General features: G+C 33.1%; 1 protein-coding gene across 3 annotated transcripts in view; it reads right to left on the bottom strand.

Moving 5' to 3' along the window:
- Positions 1 to 16,914, bottom strand: part of LOC143205128 (uncharacterized) — a 163,939-nt gene that overhangs the window by 21,899 nt on the left and 125,126 nt on the right. For all 3 annotated transcript variants that reach the window (XM_076418213.1, XM_076418214.1, XM_076418212.1), the window contains one exon: positions 11,831 to 11,932. In XM_076418213.1, the coding sequence (XP_076274328.1) occupies positions 11,831 to 11,932 (102 nt within the window). The remainder of the gene's footprint in view (positions 1 to 11,830; positions 11,933 to 16,914) is intronic.

Genomic DNA, 16,914 nt, shown 5'->3' with positions numbered 1-16,914 from the left:
GATAATTTTATTTATATTTCATCAGTCATTTCATCACATGTCGAGCCAGTTGGAAAAAAATCATTTATCAAGTTTATGTATTGGAACTGTAGAATATTAATAAATATTTTATTTACTGTGGTATAAATTTTTTTTTTTGGGGCTTTCTTGACGATGTCTAGATCGTATGGTTCACATTTAATCAATAAATTAATATTGTTCATAAATTATAATACAAATCATAAAGAACATTTATATTATAAGGAAAAAATATTAAATAAATATTATAAAATAAATGATAAATGCTGAGAGGAAATTTACACATTTAACAGCTTGAAAATATCTCTTGTCACGTTGTAGCTTGTATTGGGACCTTGCATTTATCTTTTTTTCTTCTATATTTTAAGGTCTCCTTTTACCAACTAGGAGTTATCTGGACTGGACCTACAGTTTAACGTGGACTCCGAACCACGGTCCTCGGCATTAGGTCAACCGACTGGCGAGTGACCAACTTAGAAATCATCCCAATTTTTATACTATCGCCAGTAAATTCAAAAACACCAATACAACTATATGGATCTCGTTATTCAAGCGTATTAACAAATTTAATCAAGAAATAATTACATATATGGATTAGGTCTTTATCTAAATCTATATTATTAATGCCAAATGATCTAATAGCGATGGCGTAACTGGTAAAATATTTAAAAATTTATTTAATATTCCGTATAAAGTGTATTAATATTATGATATTTTATATGGTTATTTATTACGGAGAAATGTGTATTTATAATCAGTCGATAAGTCGTTGTAAAGATAAATTCTTAATAGCTTAATGTTTACTTTAAATATGTATGTTTAATAATATAAATTATGATGAATAAATAAATGCCACACAAAGGTAAATAGGTGTTTTTGACTCATTGCTTGTACAATTCCCATAAGATTATTGATCATAAATATTTTTAAATACGCGTTAATAAAATAGTGATACCGTCTCTATCATAGAATTATAATTAACGTTACTATTATATTATGTTTGAATTGTTTTATAATTACAGGATCTTCTATTATGATGGGTGCCTTTCTGACGGACACAGGTGTTTTAAAATAATGATAATCATTCGTACTAGTAGGAATACATTAAAAAATAATAGAGGAGGCAAGAAGAAAATATGCATGCAATTTGGAGAAAAAAAAGATTATATAATTACTGTATAAAATATGTAATGTACTATATAAAGTATATAATATCGGGTCAAGATAAGATAGTATTAGAAAAGCTGTAAAAATGGGATAGAAAGTTATTGAATAATTGGTGAAAATGTACAATAGAATATGAAAAGAAGAACAAATCCCACAAAATTGACTAAATTCAACACTTATTGTTCCCATACATAGAAATAAAGATAAGTAATAGTCATAGATGGATTTTTCTATTGTGTATAGCATTTGATCTTGTTCTTCCTCCCTTCCTATATAAACTAAGTTTGTGCGAACACGTCTAGTGCATGGAGGATACATGACAGGTGAAGAAAATATGGGAGCAAGGAAGGAGAGACCTATGCTAATTTCGTATGAGAAAAGACAATAGAAGTAAGAATATTCAGTAGTCAGAGACAGAAAAAAGGATTTTATACATGGAGAAAGAGAGAATATATATAGACTCTGGTGTAAATGCATAAATATCTTCGATACTCTTATTAAATCTTTATGGATTTGAGCTTATAGTCCTACCATTAATGGTTATACGAAATAAACAGATGCAAGAATGACAAAATTTTTTATGACTTTATTATTATAGAAAAAGTCTAGTTTGTTTCGCGATAAATACGAACTAAAAATGTATTTAAATTGTGTTTAAATAGACCGTTGATATTGGGTATTTTATTAAATGCCTGAAATACTTGACTTAACGTCGTTTTCCTGAGATACGTTGTCGATTTAACCTACATATTTTTGAACGATTGATGAGCGAGGAAACAGAAAGACCGTGCCTTGCGATAAGATAAGTTTTTAGTGCGGCTTAGGGCTGCACCTTCTCGCCAAGATCAATATTTAAATGATCGACATGAATAAAACATCCACCGATTTTTTTTCTCTCTCAAACATTTGTCCGGACACTTTTCGTTTTATAACGTATTTTCTATACATAAGTAAGTGGTCGGTCCTATAGAGGCGAAACCTTTGACCGGCCGCTCTAAAAGGAACGGCGAATATTCTATGCATTAAGAGAAGTAAATTTTGCCCTTTTCCTCGTTGGAGAACGCGCCTCTTGGACCTCAAAAGCAGCTCGATATTCGTTTCTCTGAATATATTTGGCCATTCGAGGGGCTACGATGGTCAGCTGCATTTTCTAAAGGGTGCTCCTACTTATGCTGTGTAAATACAGTTAAGTTTACGTTCGACTACCCCCCTTGTCGCGCGTCGGTTGCCTAATTCAACGTTGCCACATTTCCCCGAATTTCCGTAGAAATTATTTGCGTTAAAATACGTCGATTTGTAATGAATCTTCGGAATGATTAAATTGTCGATTGATTTAGTCTTGTTGTTGGACAAAGTCGTTTCCAGGCTTCGAGGTTTTTCAGTTCGGTTTACTTCTCATTTTACTCAAAATGATGTTTACAGACGTTTTTTTTTTAATTAAAAGAATAGCCAGATGTAAAATTCTTCATCAATGAGAGTGCTTATTGGTATTAACGCGTTGACCTTAAATTTTGGCCATTTCAGACAGAGAGTTTGGCATAAAAGATGTCTAAAACTCCAATAATGTTACTTTTTGACAGTTTGCTCCTGTGGAAGGAATTAATAGTGAACCACACCACAATGTTCACGTCTTACTAATATCTGATTATGGTTTTAGAAATATAGAGAGAGAAAACCTAATACCGATATACCAGTTAAAGTTTATTGACATTCAACAATTGACTAGATTCACAGAATAATGGATGTAATTGAAAAAATCTATGAAGATATAAAGGCATGTTCAGTTATAGTCTTAGATGTAGCATAAGTCTTCGATAAGGTGTGACATGACGGCTTTGTTTATAAGCTACAGAAAATGTTACCGAAACGACACATTGAGCTATTAAAATTTCAAGAATATTTAGAGTCAAACAAGAGGAAGGCTACTCTATAATAAAATATGCTAAACCAGATGTACCACATGTGATATGCCACAAACAGAAAGTATGATGATGGTTAGATTTGCTGATGGTACTGTGATATTTGCTGTCGGAGACGATAGCGAAGAATCCACACGAAAATTACAATAGGCAAGTGACAATATAAATAATTGAACAGGACTTACGTTTTAAAGAAAGGCAAAACTAGAAATACAGGCGAGATCTGAAGACGATAGAGGAAATATGTCAAAACATTTAAAAAATGTCTGTGAATCTAACGGGAATGAAAGCTTCTGGAAACATTAAATTAAAATATATATTGGCGGCTACAGCCTACAAAAGACACAGAGCCTCTAAAGAGAATATTAAGAAAGAGAGAGAAACTCCGACAGAAGCAAGAAGACTGAGCGGAGACAGAAAATATGGAAGCAAGCTGTATATGGAGCAAGATAGAATATACACTAAACATAATACACTTACACCAGTGATATGAAGTGTGTTTTTAATTATATGTAAATGACAATTAGGTAATTATATTATGTTTATCAAATAAGTGAACTGTACTGAAGATATAAAATAATTTTAAATTTTGACAAAATGGCGAAGTCGTCCAATAATTTTCAATTAGTCTGATTGTATAGGTTCGTGATACTCGTCCGCATAACTCGCGGAAAAATATGAACCGAATATTGGCCCTTTTTCAATTAAATATATTGAAGGCAATCGGAGAATGATGCTTCACGAAAGACAATCGTTTCCCCCTTATTCTAATAAATAACCATATCTCACCAATTATGCCGAGTCGTTGCGAGTAAGCGACGACATAAATTCGATCCCACCCCAATTATTCCGTTAATTAAACGCTTCGGCCGCACGTTGCCTACGCGTTAGGAAAGAAACCACCGACGGGAAAAAAACGAACGGACCTAGCAGGAACGTGTAATTTGTGTTGCGTATCGCGGCACGACGACGACGACAACGACAACAACAACAAAACAAACGCGCGCGCTGTCTTCGCCGATTTCGATACGACACCGTCAGTCAAGTCGTCATCGAATTAAAAATTAAACCGTCATTAATTATCGGCCGGGCGTATTCCCGCTCAAAACAAAAGACGGTCGAACGGGGACGATTATATTTTGCCTGGCGGCATTCCGGGAACGACCTGTTCCTTTGTTCCTGCATATTTGATTTCGTCCCAGTCGCCCCCAACAAAGGCAATTTTCCACATTTATAAACACACCCCATGGATTTTGAATGGCTAATGTCTGTAATTTGACCACTTGAGGTCGTTAATAATTTCGTTTCATTCGAACAATTGTTGGACATTTTATTTTAATATTTGCGACAACTATATTTCGAACATGTTCAGTTCTAACATTAGTAGACACTAACACGAAGAATGAAATAGATCCGAACAGCCAGATGACGTTTCCTTTGAAGAACGAATAAGCAAATCTATTACGTTGATATCAGCTAGATTCTTAATTTCTACATTTATGACCCTTACGAAACGGACAAGGTACAGTACTTGGGCCAATATTGTACTTGCTTAATTTATACTTTTGAAAATAGCATTATGGAGTAGATCAAGAAATGGTGTAATTCTTTACTTAATTCTTTAGCGAAGTCGACATTTTACTATATCATAGCATATCATGGCCTGATTATAGATTCGATACAAGATACCACCAAAAAGTACGGTAACTACCAATTATAACATATACCATTGGTATTATGTATACATATGGTATATGCTGTAACATATACCATATGTATTAGTCTGGAAACTTCTTCAATAATTTGTTAAATAGCAATCTTACATTTTAGTAAAATTTTAATAAATTTCGAAGAACTAAAAAACACTTGAATGATAATTTTGATTAATTAAACCACAATACTTGATAATTAGAATTTAAGAATTATATTAGGTCCGGAAATGTTCAGATGTGAAATTGCTATTTAACAACACTAACAGAAATATTATAGCATCTTTCATGCACTAACATTGGTTAGGACTAGTGTTGGGAACTATCGACTGTTCAGTAATTGACTACTTTTTACTATTGACTGTTTGCAGTCGCTATTTTCGGTCCGACTGATTTTGTTACTATTTACTATCGACTGTTTCAGTTGTGTACTTTTAGTTACTATTTTTGGTTCTACTAGTTTCATTCCACTAATTTTTAACGTTCTGATTATGTCGTCCTAGCCGCGACCTTGATAAAAATGAAGTCAATTTATGCTTATATAGATTTATATGTAATATGTTTTATAATTTGTTTGCTTGTAAATAACAATATATTGTATATTAATATAGCAGCATTATGGAATGATATTTTTCAAGATTATTAATGTAATAGGGTAAAAAGATTAAAATTGTGAATGATCCTCTCTCGATTTTTGTTAAAAAAGATTTCCGTTCAATAATACATAAAGCATTTACTTTATTTAAAAAAGCTCAAGCTTAATGTGCGATCATTTTTGTTTTTTTTTCTATGATTTGGTATATGTTTAATTTTTATTTAGTATTTATATTGGAAGCATCACGTTAGACAAAACACATTAGAACCAAAATAAAACAACTATACTGGTTAGTCGGAAGATACTCTCAACTTGATCTAAAATCAAAGAGGTTGATCTATAATACAATTATAAACCCAATTTGGACCTATGGGGTGCAAATATGGGGTTACACTAAAAGTTCAAATCAACTAGTCATACAATGCTGTCAAAACAAGGTTCTTCGATTGATTACCAATGCCTATCGCTATGTAACCAATGAAGAACTGCACGATGACCTGGAAGTCAAATGGATTTGCGAAGTTATCCAAGATTTGCCCTTGAAACACGAAAGAAGATTACTAAATCATACTAACGTGGAACCAATACAACTGCTGGACAGCGCGCAGGATGCCAGGAGATTGAAGCAAATCAAACCATATGAACTTATATAAAGTGTATACATTTAGTGTAAACTATAGCTATAAGTTAATAATTAATAAACAATTATAATTTTATAATTGAGGAATACATACTGATGTATTTTCTCGCACTCGTCTTGCTTGTTAATTAATCCAAGTACATAGGAAAAATAGTAATAAATTAATTGTAAATTAAGATTGTACTAAGCATATCTAATAAAGATGTTATTAAAAAAATGTAGTATTTATGGTTATTGTACATCTTTAATTTTTAGGTTTTGTCTAAGTTCTATTGTATTGTCTATATTTATTATAGTATATTATTTGAAAATAGCAATTAACATATTAAAATACAATAAAACATTTCTGGGGTATTATTCCATTCCATAGAAAAATTCCATTCCTTTTTACACATCCACAGAACATATAAAATTAACTGCTCGAAGCGATTATCTCCGTCCTTTTCTCTCTCACAATTTATACAGGAAAGAATTTTACATCTTCGTCTGACATCACGAATTGAACAAAAGAGTCGAACCGTGCATCGACTGTTTATAGAAAATAGTATATAAAAAGTAGTATAAAGATATAAATAGTTTATAGAAATAGTTCAATAAGAAGAGAACAAATACTTCTAAAACATTCATATGATAGACATGTATCTGATAAATATAGCACAAACAAAGTAAAGTCAGTCTCTGGAAAATTTAAAGTGTTTTACTGATTCTTGGAAACCGAACCTGTTAAATGAAATTTTAGATAACGAACTTGTGATGATGATTAACGTTAAAACCCCATTCGATAGTATTTCAATATATTTGCTTTAGTATTCTAATAACATATTTTCTTAATATATTATTTCTACAGGAAATAACGGTTTTCAGGGAAAAATTTAATACATGATGCCAATATTTATTATATTATTCTCCGTATTAATTATTGATTTTAAAGTATACAAGTAGTAAGTAGATAAAACGATCAAAACATTTGTTGAAAAATATCAATATATCTATAAAATCGATATCTAAACATTAAAATAAATGCATTTCTCTAAATTAACACATAAAATAAAATAAAATGATGCCAAAATGGTGAATGCGTCATCTCTTTTTTGACGATAAATATTAAAATGACCAAATTATTATACCTAGAATTTCCTATTTCAATCGACATGAAATGTTACGAGTTATATACAATATTCCAATATGAATAAGTCGTTTATATCCACCCCATAATATATGGCGTCACCTGAACATATATCAATAAGGGCTATCAATGCAATATGCCGCCAAGTGACCATTCCAAGTCCCCAAAGGCTTGAAGATATATACATGTGTTTCGGTCCGGGTAGGTCCGAAGCCCTAGCCGAATATTCGGTACAAAGACATCGGCCGAAATTTTTTTATAAGGGATATAAACAAGCAAGAATTTATGTCCCATGAAAATATATTTTTCCTAATTTTTTTCTAGTTTATTTCTATTTGGGTGTATTCGCAAAATTTAATAAAGTAAAAAGAGAAAATATGTTGGGATCTGATAAAAAAAGAACTATTTTTATTTGTCTATATAAATTGGATATCACTGTGAGGAAATTAGTAACGAAGTAGAAGATATTCAGGCCAGCAATATGAATATTATAACTAAGAATTAAGTTAATAATTAAGTTTAGAATTAGTTATTTAGAATAAGGTAGAGAATTGTTACAGGCTATTCAGGCATATAGAAACTATTTCGGCAGGTAAAACCACATATTGGCCAACTGCTGGATTTCTACATCTTTAGAAACATTTCGAGCAATAGAAGTATTATACAAAAATTCCAAAGAAAGTATTGCAAGAGATTGTTGATTATCTATGTTGATACATTCGTAATGACAATTTGTAAGAGACCTGAAGGTTGAGGTTGTCCAGCTCCTAGATAATGATAGTCGGAAGATCAAAGAGATTAAACCATTTGATATAGTCCCGTGAAGTCATTAGTAAAACTCAGAGCACATTAAAACAGTGATATAGATGTTAAAGCTCAAAGTGTCTATCGTAGAATAAGTACTTTGTAGGAAATTAGGACACAAACAGCTTATTAGTGTTAATTTACTTTGTTACTAGATTGCTGTAAAAAATAATAAAAAAATTAATTATAAAGCGTCAATAATGCCTATTATATCCAACAATACCACCGTCCCCCTTCATAATCGTAAACAAATATTATGCACAAACACTTATAGGCCCCATTACACCTGTGGATCCATTTTAAACCATCCAAAAACCCATCGCCTTTTTTACATAACCCTTTTACATACCCATTACACCACTTTTAGGGCCCAGCAAATCAGATTATAATACGATACGGTGAGAGGATGATATACATATTCAAAAAAAGGACTCCTGAATAAAAGGGTGAATTTAAATACATTAGATTTTTACCTGGAGGGTTTTTTAAGTTGTCGGTAATGGCGGTCGCGTGTCGCCCATCGTCAGGGGTGACATTTGTATAACAAGACTCGAAAGGGGTTAGTTTGTTTAATGATTGTTCTGGTTTTTGAATAAACTACGGACAGGTGAGGCAGGTCAGGTGTATGTAGATATTAGTGAGTACACAGATAGGATTACGATTTCTTTTAATGTGGATAATGCTGGTGTATCAACACATAAACTTCCGTGTTTATAATATTTCTTTTTGCATGTTAACTAATATTATTTTGAATGATCATTATAATAACAGTCAATCCCCGGCCAGATACATAGATGGTGCTACTAGATTTAAATCCATATATTTTTTAGTTAGCCCTGACCCTCAACAGATGCGTGTATAAATTTGATAGCTGTCGGATCATTAGTTTGTGAATTATAACATTTTGAGTGAAGCAATTTTTGTTATTGTGAAAAAAATGGATAAATAGGAATTTCGCGTGTTGATAAAATATTGCTTTTTGAAGTGAAAAAATACAGTTGAAGCAAAAACTTGGTTTGATGCCGAGTTTCCGGACACTGCCCCAGGAAAATCAACCATCAAGGATTGGTATGCTAAGTTTAGACGTGGTGAAATGAGCACCGAAGACGGTGAACGTAGTAGACGCCCAAAAGAGATTGTTACCGACGAAAACATTAAAAAAATCCACAAAATGATTTTGAATGACCGTACATTGAAATTGAATGAAATGAATAGACACTCTAAAGATATCAACTGAATGTGTATAACAACAACGAATATTTGGGTATGAGAAAGCTCTGTGCAAAGCGGGTGCCGCACGACCACACTTTTGACTAAAAACAACGACGAGTTGATGATTCGGAGCAGCGTTTGAAGATGATCAAACGTAATAAATTCGAGTTTTTGCATCGATATGTGACAATAGATGAAACATGGCTCCATCATTTCACTCCGAAATCCAATCGAGAGTCATCCGAGTGGACTGCACACGATTAACCCGCTCCAAAGCGTGGAAAAACGCAACAGTGGGCTGGCAAGGTTATGGTGTCTGTATTTTGGGATGCGCATGGAATAATTTTCACTGACTATCTTGAAAAAGGAAGGACCATCAACAGCGAATATTACAAAGAGTTATAGGAGCGTTTGAAGGACGAAATTGCTGAACAACCGCCGCATTTGAATAAAAAGAAAGTGCTGCTTCACCAAGATAATGCACCATGTCACAAGACAGTGAAAACGATGGCAAAAATCCATCCATCTACCGTATTCTCCAGATCTGGCCCCAGCGAATATTTCCTGTTCTCAGATCTAAAAAGCTTAAATGCTCGTTGGGAAGAAATTTTAGTCGAATGAAGAGGTGATCGCCGAAACTGGTGTCTATTTTAAAGGACAAATCTTACTACAAAAATGGTATCGAAAAGTTGGAGGGTTGCTATAATCAGTGCATCACCCTTGAAGGGAATTATGTTGAAAAAGAAAAAATAGTTTTGCCAAAAAAATGTGTTTTACTATGGTAGGCCGGGGACTTTTCAACTGACCTGTTATAGTAAACAAAATAATAGAACATAGAGCAGAAACGTATTAGAAACAGGAGTATTTCTAGCAGTAAAAGATGTTAAGAGTGAAGGATCTAGGTCACTGGAATAAAGAATGTGCTTTAAATAAATTTAAATAACTCTCGGAGCAAGCGATCCCTTCTTTAACACCCCAATTTGCACTCTCTTAACCTTCAAAAGGACACCGATGAATTTTAAACTGTTATTTTAGGACGTTTTCCCGTATCTTATCCGTATAAATACATTTCCATTCCCATTTTGAGCCCAGTTTTCCAGTTACGAGAGATCGGGTCTTTTGTGGGTGTATCTGTGATCTCGATGACACGTTATTAAGGAGGTCGTACGTTGCTGATTCGACCGGTCCAGTTAGCGTGACAGGTCGAGCGCAATTTACAGAAAAGAAATGATATAACACTGACGCGGTGATTATGGTAGTGGCGTCATGTCCCCGTCCACGAGACGTCGCTTCTCGTATGGAGAATAGATTTTTAAAAATTTATGCGGGCTCGAGACCCAATTCGACCGAACATATTTCGGACACCCTCATCAGGACCTTTTTTTCTGTTGTTGATGCGAGGGGCCCTCGCCGATTTAAACCTCTCTCGAAGTGGGATAGTAAAACAGTCAATCTTTATCGCGTCGGCACGTATGGCCATCTATTTGTCCCTCCCGATTTCGACCCGGAATTACCCTTCTTTCGCGAACCTCCACCCTCCGACGACACTTTCTCTTATTTAAATTGAATTACACTCCAGTTAAAAGGTCCCTCTTATTTACTGGGGGAAGTTTAGGGACTTTTTAAAGAACTCGGGACGATGATGGCGAACTTAGATAGTTTCTAGGGGGGCGGGAGATGTTCTGCTAATTGTTTATGGCGTCGTGTCAGAGAAAGAGATGTTAAAAACGTCTGGTTAACCAAAAAAATATCTGTTAACTTTCAATATCAAAATTATAAGTTAAAATTTACTAAAGCATTTTAAAGGTTTCTTAATACAATAGTTTTTTGGTCTATTAAGCGCCTGCATGTATTTTGATCAGCGTTATTTACTATTATTGATGCTTTTGATATACCGAAAATACTGTTTCGAACAGTTTCAACATCGATGAAGGAGTAATTTTCAGTAACGTATTGCGGCTGGCGATGAAAAGTTGATCGACACATGGGTTAATTCGGGAGAGCCATCCACATTGACACTGAAGCGGAATATTCATGGCTATGAAGTGTTGCTGTACATATAGTGACATCAGTAAAGTGTAGTGTATTACCAGCTGCTAAAACCGAATGAAACTGTTACTGTAGATATCTACCGATGCCAATTAAGCAAATTGAACGACATATTGTTGCAAAAATACTAGCAATAACATACGTTGCAAGAGGATACATGGTGAAACAGCTCGAATGAGAAGTTATCACTGATTACTACTTATACAAATCGATGTAGCATGGATTGACTTTCGAAAATGAATCGATAACTGAATCGTTAACAAATCAATGTAGTTCTTCCGACACTGTATCACCACTTCAAACACAGAAAGATGGTAAAACGCTGTACAAAATGATGGAAAATATTTTGATTTATATATATTGCACTCATTTTTCCGAATGAAGGCAATGAAGTGTAAAATGATCAGAATTAATGCAAGCACTTAAAAGTTTTGGATAATTTGATGTTAAAAGTCTGCTAATATCAGCTTGAAGCATTAAAAGGCGAGTTTTAGATAAATTAATATAAAATTAATGAATATCGTTAGTATCGCGTTTGAAAATGATTTATGTATCAACGAGAGTAAAACTTAAATTTCCAAAGACACTTACTTGGTGATAATCCTAGCCGACATTGAAGTGCCGCTTTCGATTCGTCGATAGACGGTGGTTCTGATCTCCACGGCGTGTCTGAGTCGTTTAGCCATAGTTTACCTGAAAACGAACAAACAGAAGGGCTTAAATTAAAATAGAACTATTATTCCTTTAAAGGCGATTACGGCGACGAACGGAATTTCAACTCGAATAACTAATAACAGATCTGAATATGAGAAAAAAGGATCTCTGGTAGACGTTTCCCTATAATTATTTCATTACAGTGTAACTTGCTTATTACTTGTAATTACAGAGCGTTTCTTATAGCTTCATTTCACGACGATAACGACTAGAACGATTAGATATTAAGAGTTTTGTGGGTTTTTTAATTTCGATACATGAATGACCTATAACTCCTGAAGTTAATTGCTCTAAAATGGTGCGTGGAAAACAATATTGTTGTTTGGGGTAGTTATGTTCTTTCATTTAACTGATACTGCAAATATATATTGTTTGTATAACTAAATTTTAATTAACATTCATGTTAAATTACTACTTTTATTCTTTTTTTTTCAATTAGAAATCTAAGACCAAACCCTGGGAATCAACAACCTAACTTAAATGTTAAACTCGATGACTTGACAGAAAAATAAAATATTTTTAACAAAATAATTGAACCAACTTCAAAAAATAAATAAAGAACTCACTAAAAATTAAAAAATCAACTTAGATTTTTAACACAAAAAAACATTTTAAAATAAAATATATACATAATAACTATTGTAATAACTAAATAAAAATAATCAAAAACCTTATTTAACCTATCTGCTACACGTATTTTATATTCTACTATATACTTATTTTTATGCGATCGAAAGATATAAAAGAAGGGGTTAGAGTATTCATAGCTCTAAAGTCTTTCTGAGCATGTGGTATTATGCAAAATCTAGTGTATTACGAACCATTAAACCGAATGAATCCTTTTGGCGCAAATGACTACAAGTGAAACAAATTGAGCAAGTTGCAAGAAAGAGCAGCAATAAAAGCAAAGTCGTCTTAAAAGGAATAAATGATATACTGGCACAGCATGTATAGAACACCACAGTATATAGAACAATGTTTGATCAGTATTTGTTTAAATTGATGCAGTTGATTGATATGCCGTCACGTGGTGTCGAAATACTGAAAAAGTGTGGAAATATAACGATGATTATACCTTTGCCAGCCATGTTCTGAGATAGACGGCAATAAGTTGCACAAAATGATTTTTTAAAGTGAAAAAATCATTAGAATAAATTAAAAAGGTTTTAAGTTAAGGTAAATATTATTTCGCAAATCAATGAAAGAAGTCTCAAGGATTAACGACATTGAGAAACAGTGGTTGCTTGTTGATTTTCGTTGTTAATATATTAGTAATAATAAGGACCGAGTCCCTTTTAGTTTTTTCCACCAGTTTTGTGTCCGAATATCTTCGGCTGCGTCAAAAATTGATGGTAATTGGTCCGAAGAGAAAAAAAAACATATATTCACGTCCACAGTAGCCTAAAGCTAATTATTTCAATAATAATACCTCTTGTCTATACAAGGTTTTTTGTAAGACTGTCATTAGGATCTAAAGTGGTTATTTTTTCCATTCTCAAGGTCTGGGGACATTTCGAATAACATCATGCGTCTCCGGAGATATTAACGGTAATATTTGAAGTTTTTTTTGGTCAGTTGCGTTCGTATTCGAGGCAATTTGGATATATTAAGTCAGTAAAAACATAGGAAGGATAACTTAACGGATTTTGTCTAAATTTTATTAGAAGTGACACTAGAAATGTGTATGGTATTAATAACTATAAATTATTTAATGTTCTTTTTACATTTCTGTAATTCTGATGTATAATAACTTTAAAACAATTGACAAGCAATACAGTCTTGCAAATTGATATTTTAATCATCTCTAGGTTGCTTAAGCAACTTGCCAACATATGGAACATTGGATTTAACTAAGGCTATTTTTTATAAATAATTTTACTTGTCTAATCTTTCTATATTAGATGTTAGCAGTTATATATAATATTTTAATATGAATAAGTCGTTTATATCCACCCTAAACTATATAACTACGTATATATGGGCCATCAAGGCAATATGTTACCAAGTATCCAAAGGCTTGCAAATACATACATGTGTTCCGTGATTTTGTGAAAAGGAAATTGTGCTTTTACTAAATACTTTATTGATTTTTTCGATCAATTTTTGAGCTGTATAGCTAATGTATTTTCGTAGATTTGTATACCAGTTTTTAAACGAATTTTTGGGTGCAGTAGTTCAAAAGGTTACTTACAATAGTAATATTTAGTTTATTCTTTTACCAATTTGAAGATAATTTAAAAACAAAATTCTTTTGCACCCCAAAAACTAACACTAACAGCATTTTGGTTGCTTTGTGGGCTCAAACCTACTATAAAAATGAAGTAACTAATTTTTGACACATTGATAACTATCTATTTTGGTTTAGGATCATAATGGCAACAGAAAAGAATTTTTGTTCAAGTTTTATCGAATTAGAATTTTTTCATGTTTGTAATTTTCAATTTTCAATATCAAAATGTTGAATTAAGCTTCTTAAATTTTATATTATATCCAAATATATAAGGATTATGAAATAAAAATGTGACGGATTATTCAGAAGTATCAAAAGATGATTTAGTGATTTAAGCAAAAACCAGAACAAGAATAAATTATAAAGAATCGTTAATAGATTTTTGTGAGTACATTCGCTGGAGGCTGGAGTTCCACAATGTAGCTTCTTAGGACCTCTCCTATATCTGCTCTACATTGCTGACATTCCATCAACAAAATAAACACTACTAGGAAACTTTGCTGACGACACAATTATGGCAAACGACATATCTCTGCCTAGGGCAGTAAAAAAATATAAATGGCAGTCAACAAAATCCACAAATGGACGAAAGATTGGAAAATTCAACTTAATAGCTCCAAATCTGTCCACGTTAATTTTGCATTGAGGCGAAATAATAAAATTTTAATTATATCACCCAACGGATGTCAGATTCTTCAAGCAGCATCAGCTAAATACCTTGGAATCTATTCTGACGGTAGATTATATTGGAAACATCATGTTAAACAAAAAGAAAAACACATTAGAACCAAAATAAAGCAACTAAACCGGTTGCAACTTAATCTATACTCAAACAAGTTGTTTTATAAGACAATCATAAAGCCAATTTGGACTTATGGGGTGCAAATATTGGGTTGCACTAAAAATTCAGATCAACTAGTCATCCAACGCTGTCAAAACAAAATTCTTCGATTGATTACCAATGCCTATCGTTACGTAACCAACGAAGAACTGCATATTCATCTGGAAATCAAATGTATTTGCGAAGTTATCCAAAATTTCGCCTTGAAACACGAAAGAAAATTACTAACGTGGAAGCAATACAACTGCTGGACAGCGCGCAGGATGTCAAGAGATTGAAGCGAACCAAACCATACGAACTTCTATAAAGTGTATACCTTTAGTGTAAACTACAGCTATAAGTTATTATAATTTTATAATTGAGGAATAAAAATTGATGTATTTTCTCGCACTCGTCTTGCTTGTGAATTAATCCAAGTACAAATGAAATGTAGTAATAAATTAATTTATAATTAAGATTGTACTAAGCGTATCTAAAAAAGATGTTATAAAAAATAATAGTTTACGGAATATACAAATTATTATTATCTATTCTAGTGTTAATTAATCTATAGAATATATATTAATAGGCAAATTACAGTCGCGCACATGAAATATGGACTCCAAAGACAGTTTCGTTTGTTCCCTGAACTGTAACCTTTTTATTTAGCAATGCAATTTTATACGTCGTTATAAATACGAACCGTAAATTGAAAAAAATGTCGTCAAACCCCAATAAAATCGTCGTGTTAGCAGCCTAAGTACATATCCTAACTAAATTAAATCGCCATTGTAAACAGGACAGAGGGCGACGACACCCCTTGTCCAGCATCCGTTCTTGGATGCATCCGCAATTTATTTAGGTCTTTTACCGCCTCCCCGTACCCCCTCAGCCCCCGAATCGAATCAACAATCTTCAAAGGGAAACCCGTTTTCTTCTGTCTGCGAAAATAGCTCCCATTTTACTTTTATTTAACCCCCCGTGGCGGGGGTGGGTTTCTTTATCGGTTGCGAATCGCGATATCGGGTCCGTTCCTCGGCCTTGACTACTAACTTTCGGGAAATTGAAGATTAAAGAGCCGGGTCCAGTCGCTTTTATGGATTTTTCTCTCCTTTGGACGATGGCCCGGTCTCGTTTCAAAGTACAGAGACACCGCGGCGTGGAGAGATCGCACCTTTTGAGGCGAATCTCTTTGGTCTATTGTTTATTTTGCTTTTACTACATGATATTAGTAGGAAGTGGCGAAAATTCATTGTTGTAAGGCTTCAAATAACTTTTTTTCTCGATGAATTAATAATAAAAACTTAAAATACAAAGTATGATTCATTGTGTGATTTAAAAGTACAAGTAGCACTGAATAATATCTACAAATGGACTAGAGACTGGATACAGTTAATTTTGCGGTGCGGCTAAATGACGAAAACTTATATCACTTGACGGGTGCTCGATTTTTGAAGCAGAATTAGCTAAATACCTTGGTATCCATCTCGATAGTAGGTTAAATTGAAAACATCGTGTTTGACAGAAACAGAACAGATCAGACTTAAAATCAAGTAATTATTTTGGTTACTCAGAACAAACTCTCAACTTCCTCGGTCTTAACTACTAACTTTCGGGAAATTGAAGATTAAAGAGTCGGTCCAGTCGCTTTTATAGATTTTTCTTTCCTTTCGACGATGGTTCGGTCCCGTTTCAAAGTACAGAGACACCGCGGCGTGGAGAGATCGCACCTTTTGAAGCGAATCTCTTTGGTCTATTGTTTATTTTGTTTTTACTACATGATATTGGTAGGAAGTGGCGAAAATTCATTGTTGTTAAGGCTTCAAATAACTTTTTTTTCTCGATGAATTAATAATAAAAACTTAAAATACAAAGTAGTTTCATTGTGTGATTTAAAAGTACAAGTAGCAC

This window comes from Rhynchophorus ferrugineus, unplaced genomic scaffold (genome assembly GCF_030347505.1).
Source record: "Rhynchophorus ferrugineus isolate W39M unplaced genomic scaffold, kcgeb_rfMv2 rfM11, whole genome shotgun sequence".
NCBI lineage: Eukaryota > Metazoa > Arthropoda > Insecta > Coleoptera > Curculionidae > Rhynchophorus > Rhynchophorus ferrugineus.
This window is presented reverse-complemented; position numbering and strand designations above follow the sequence as displayed.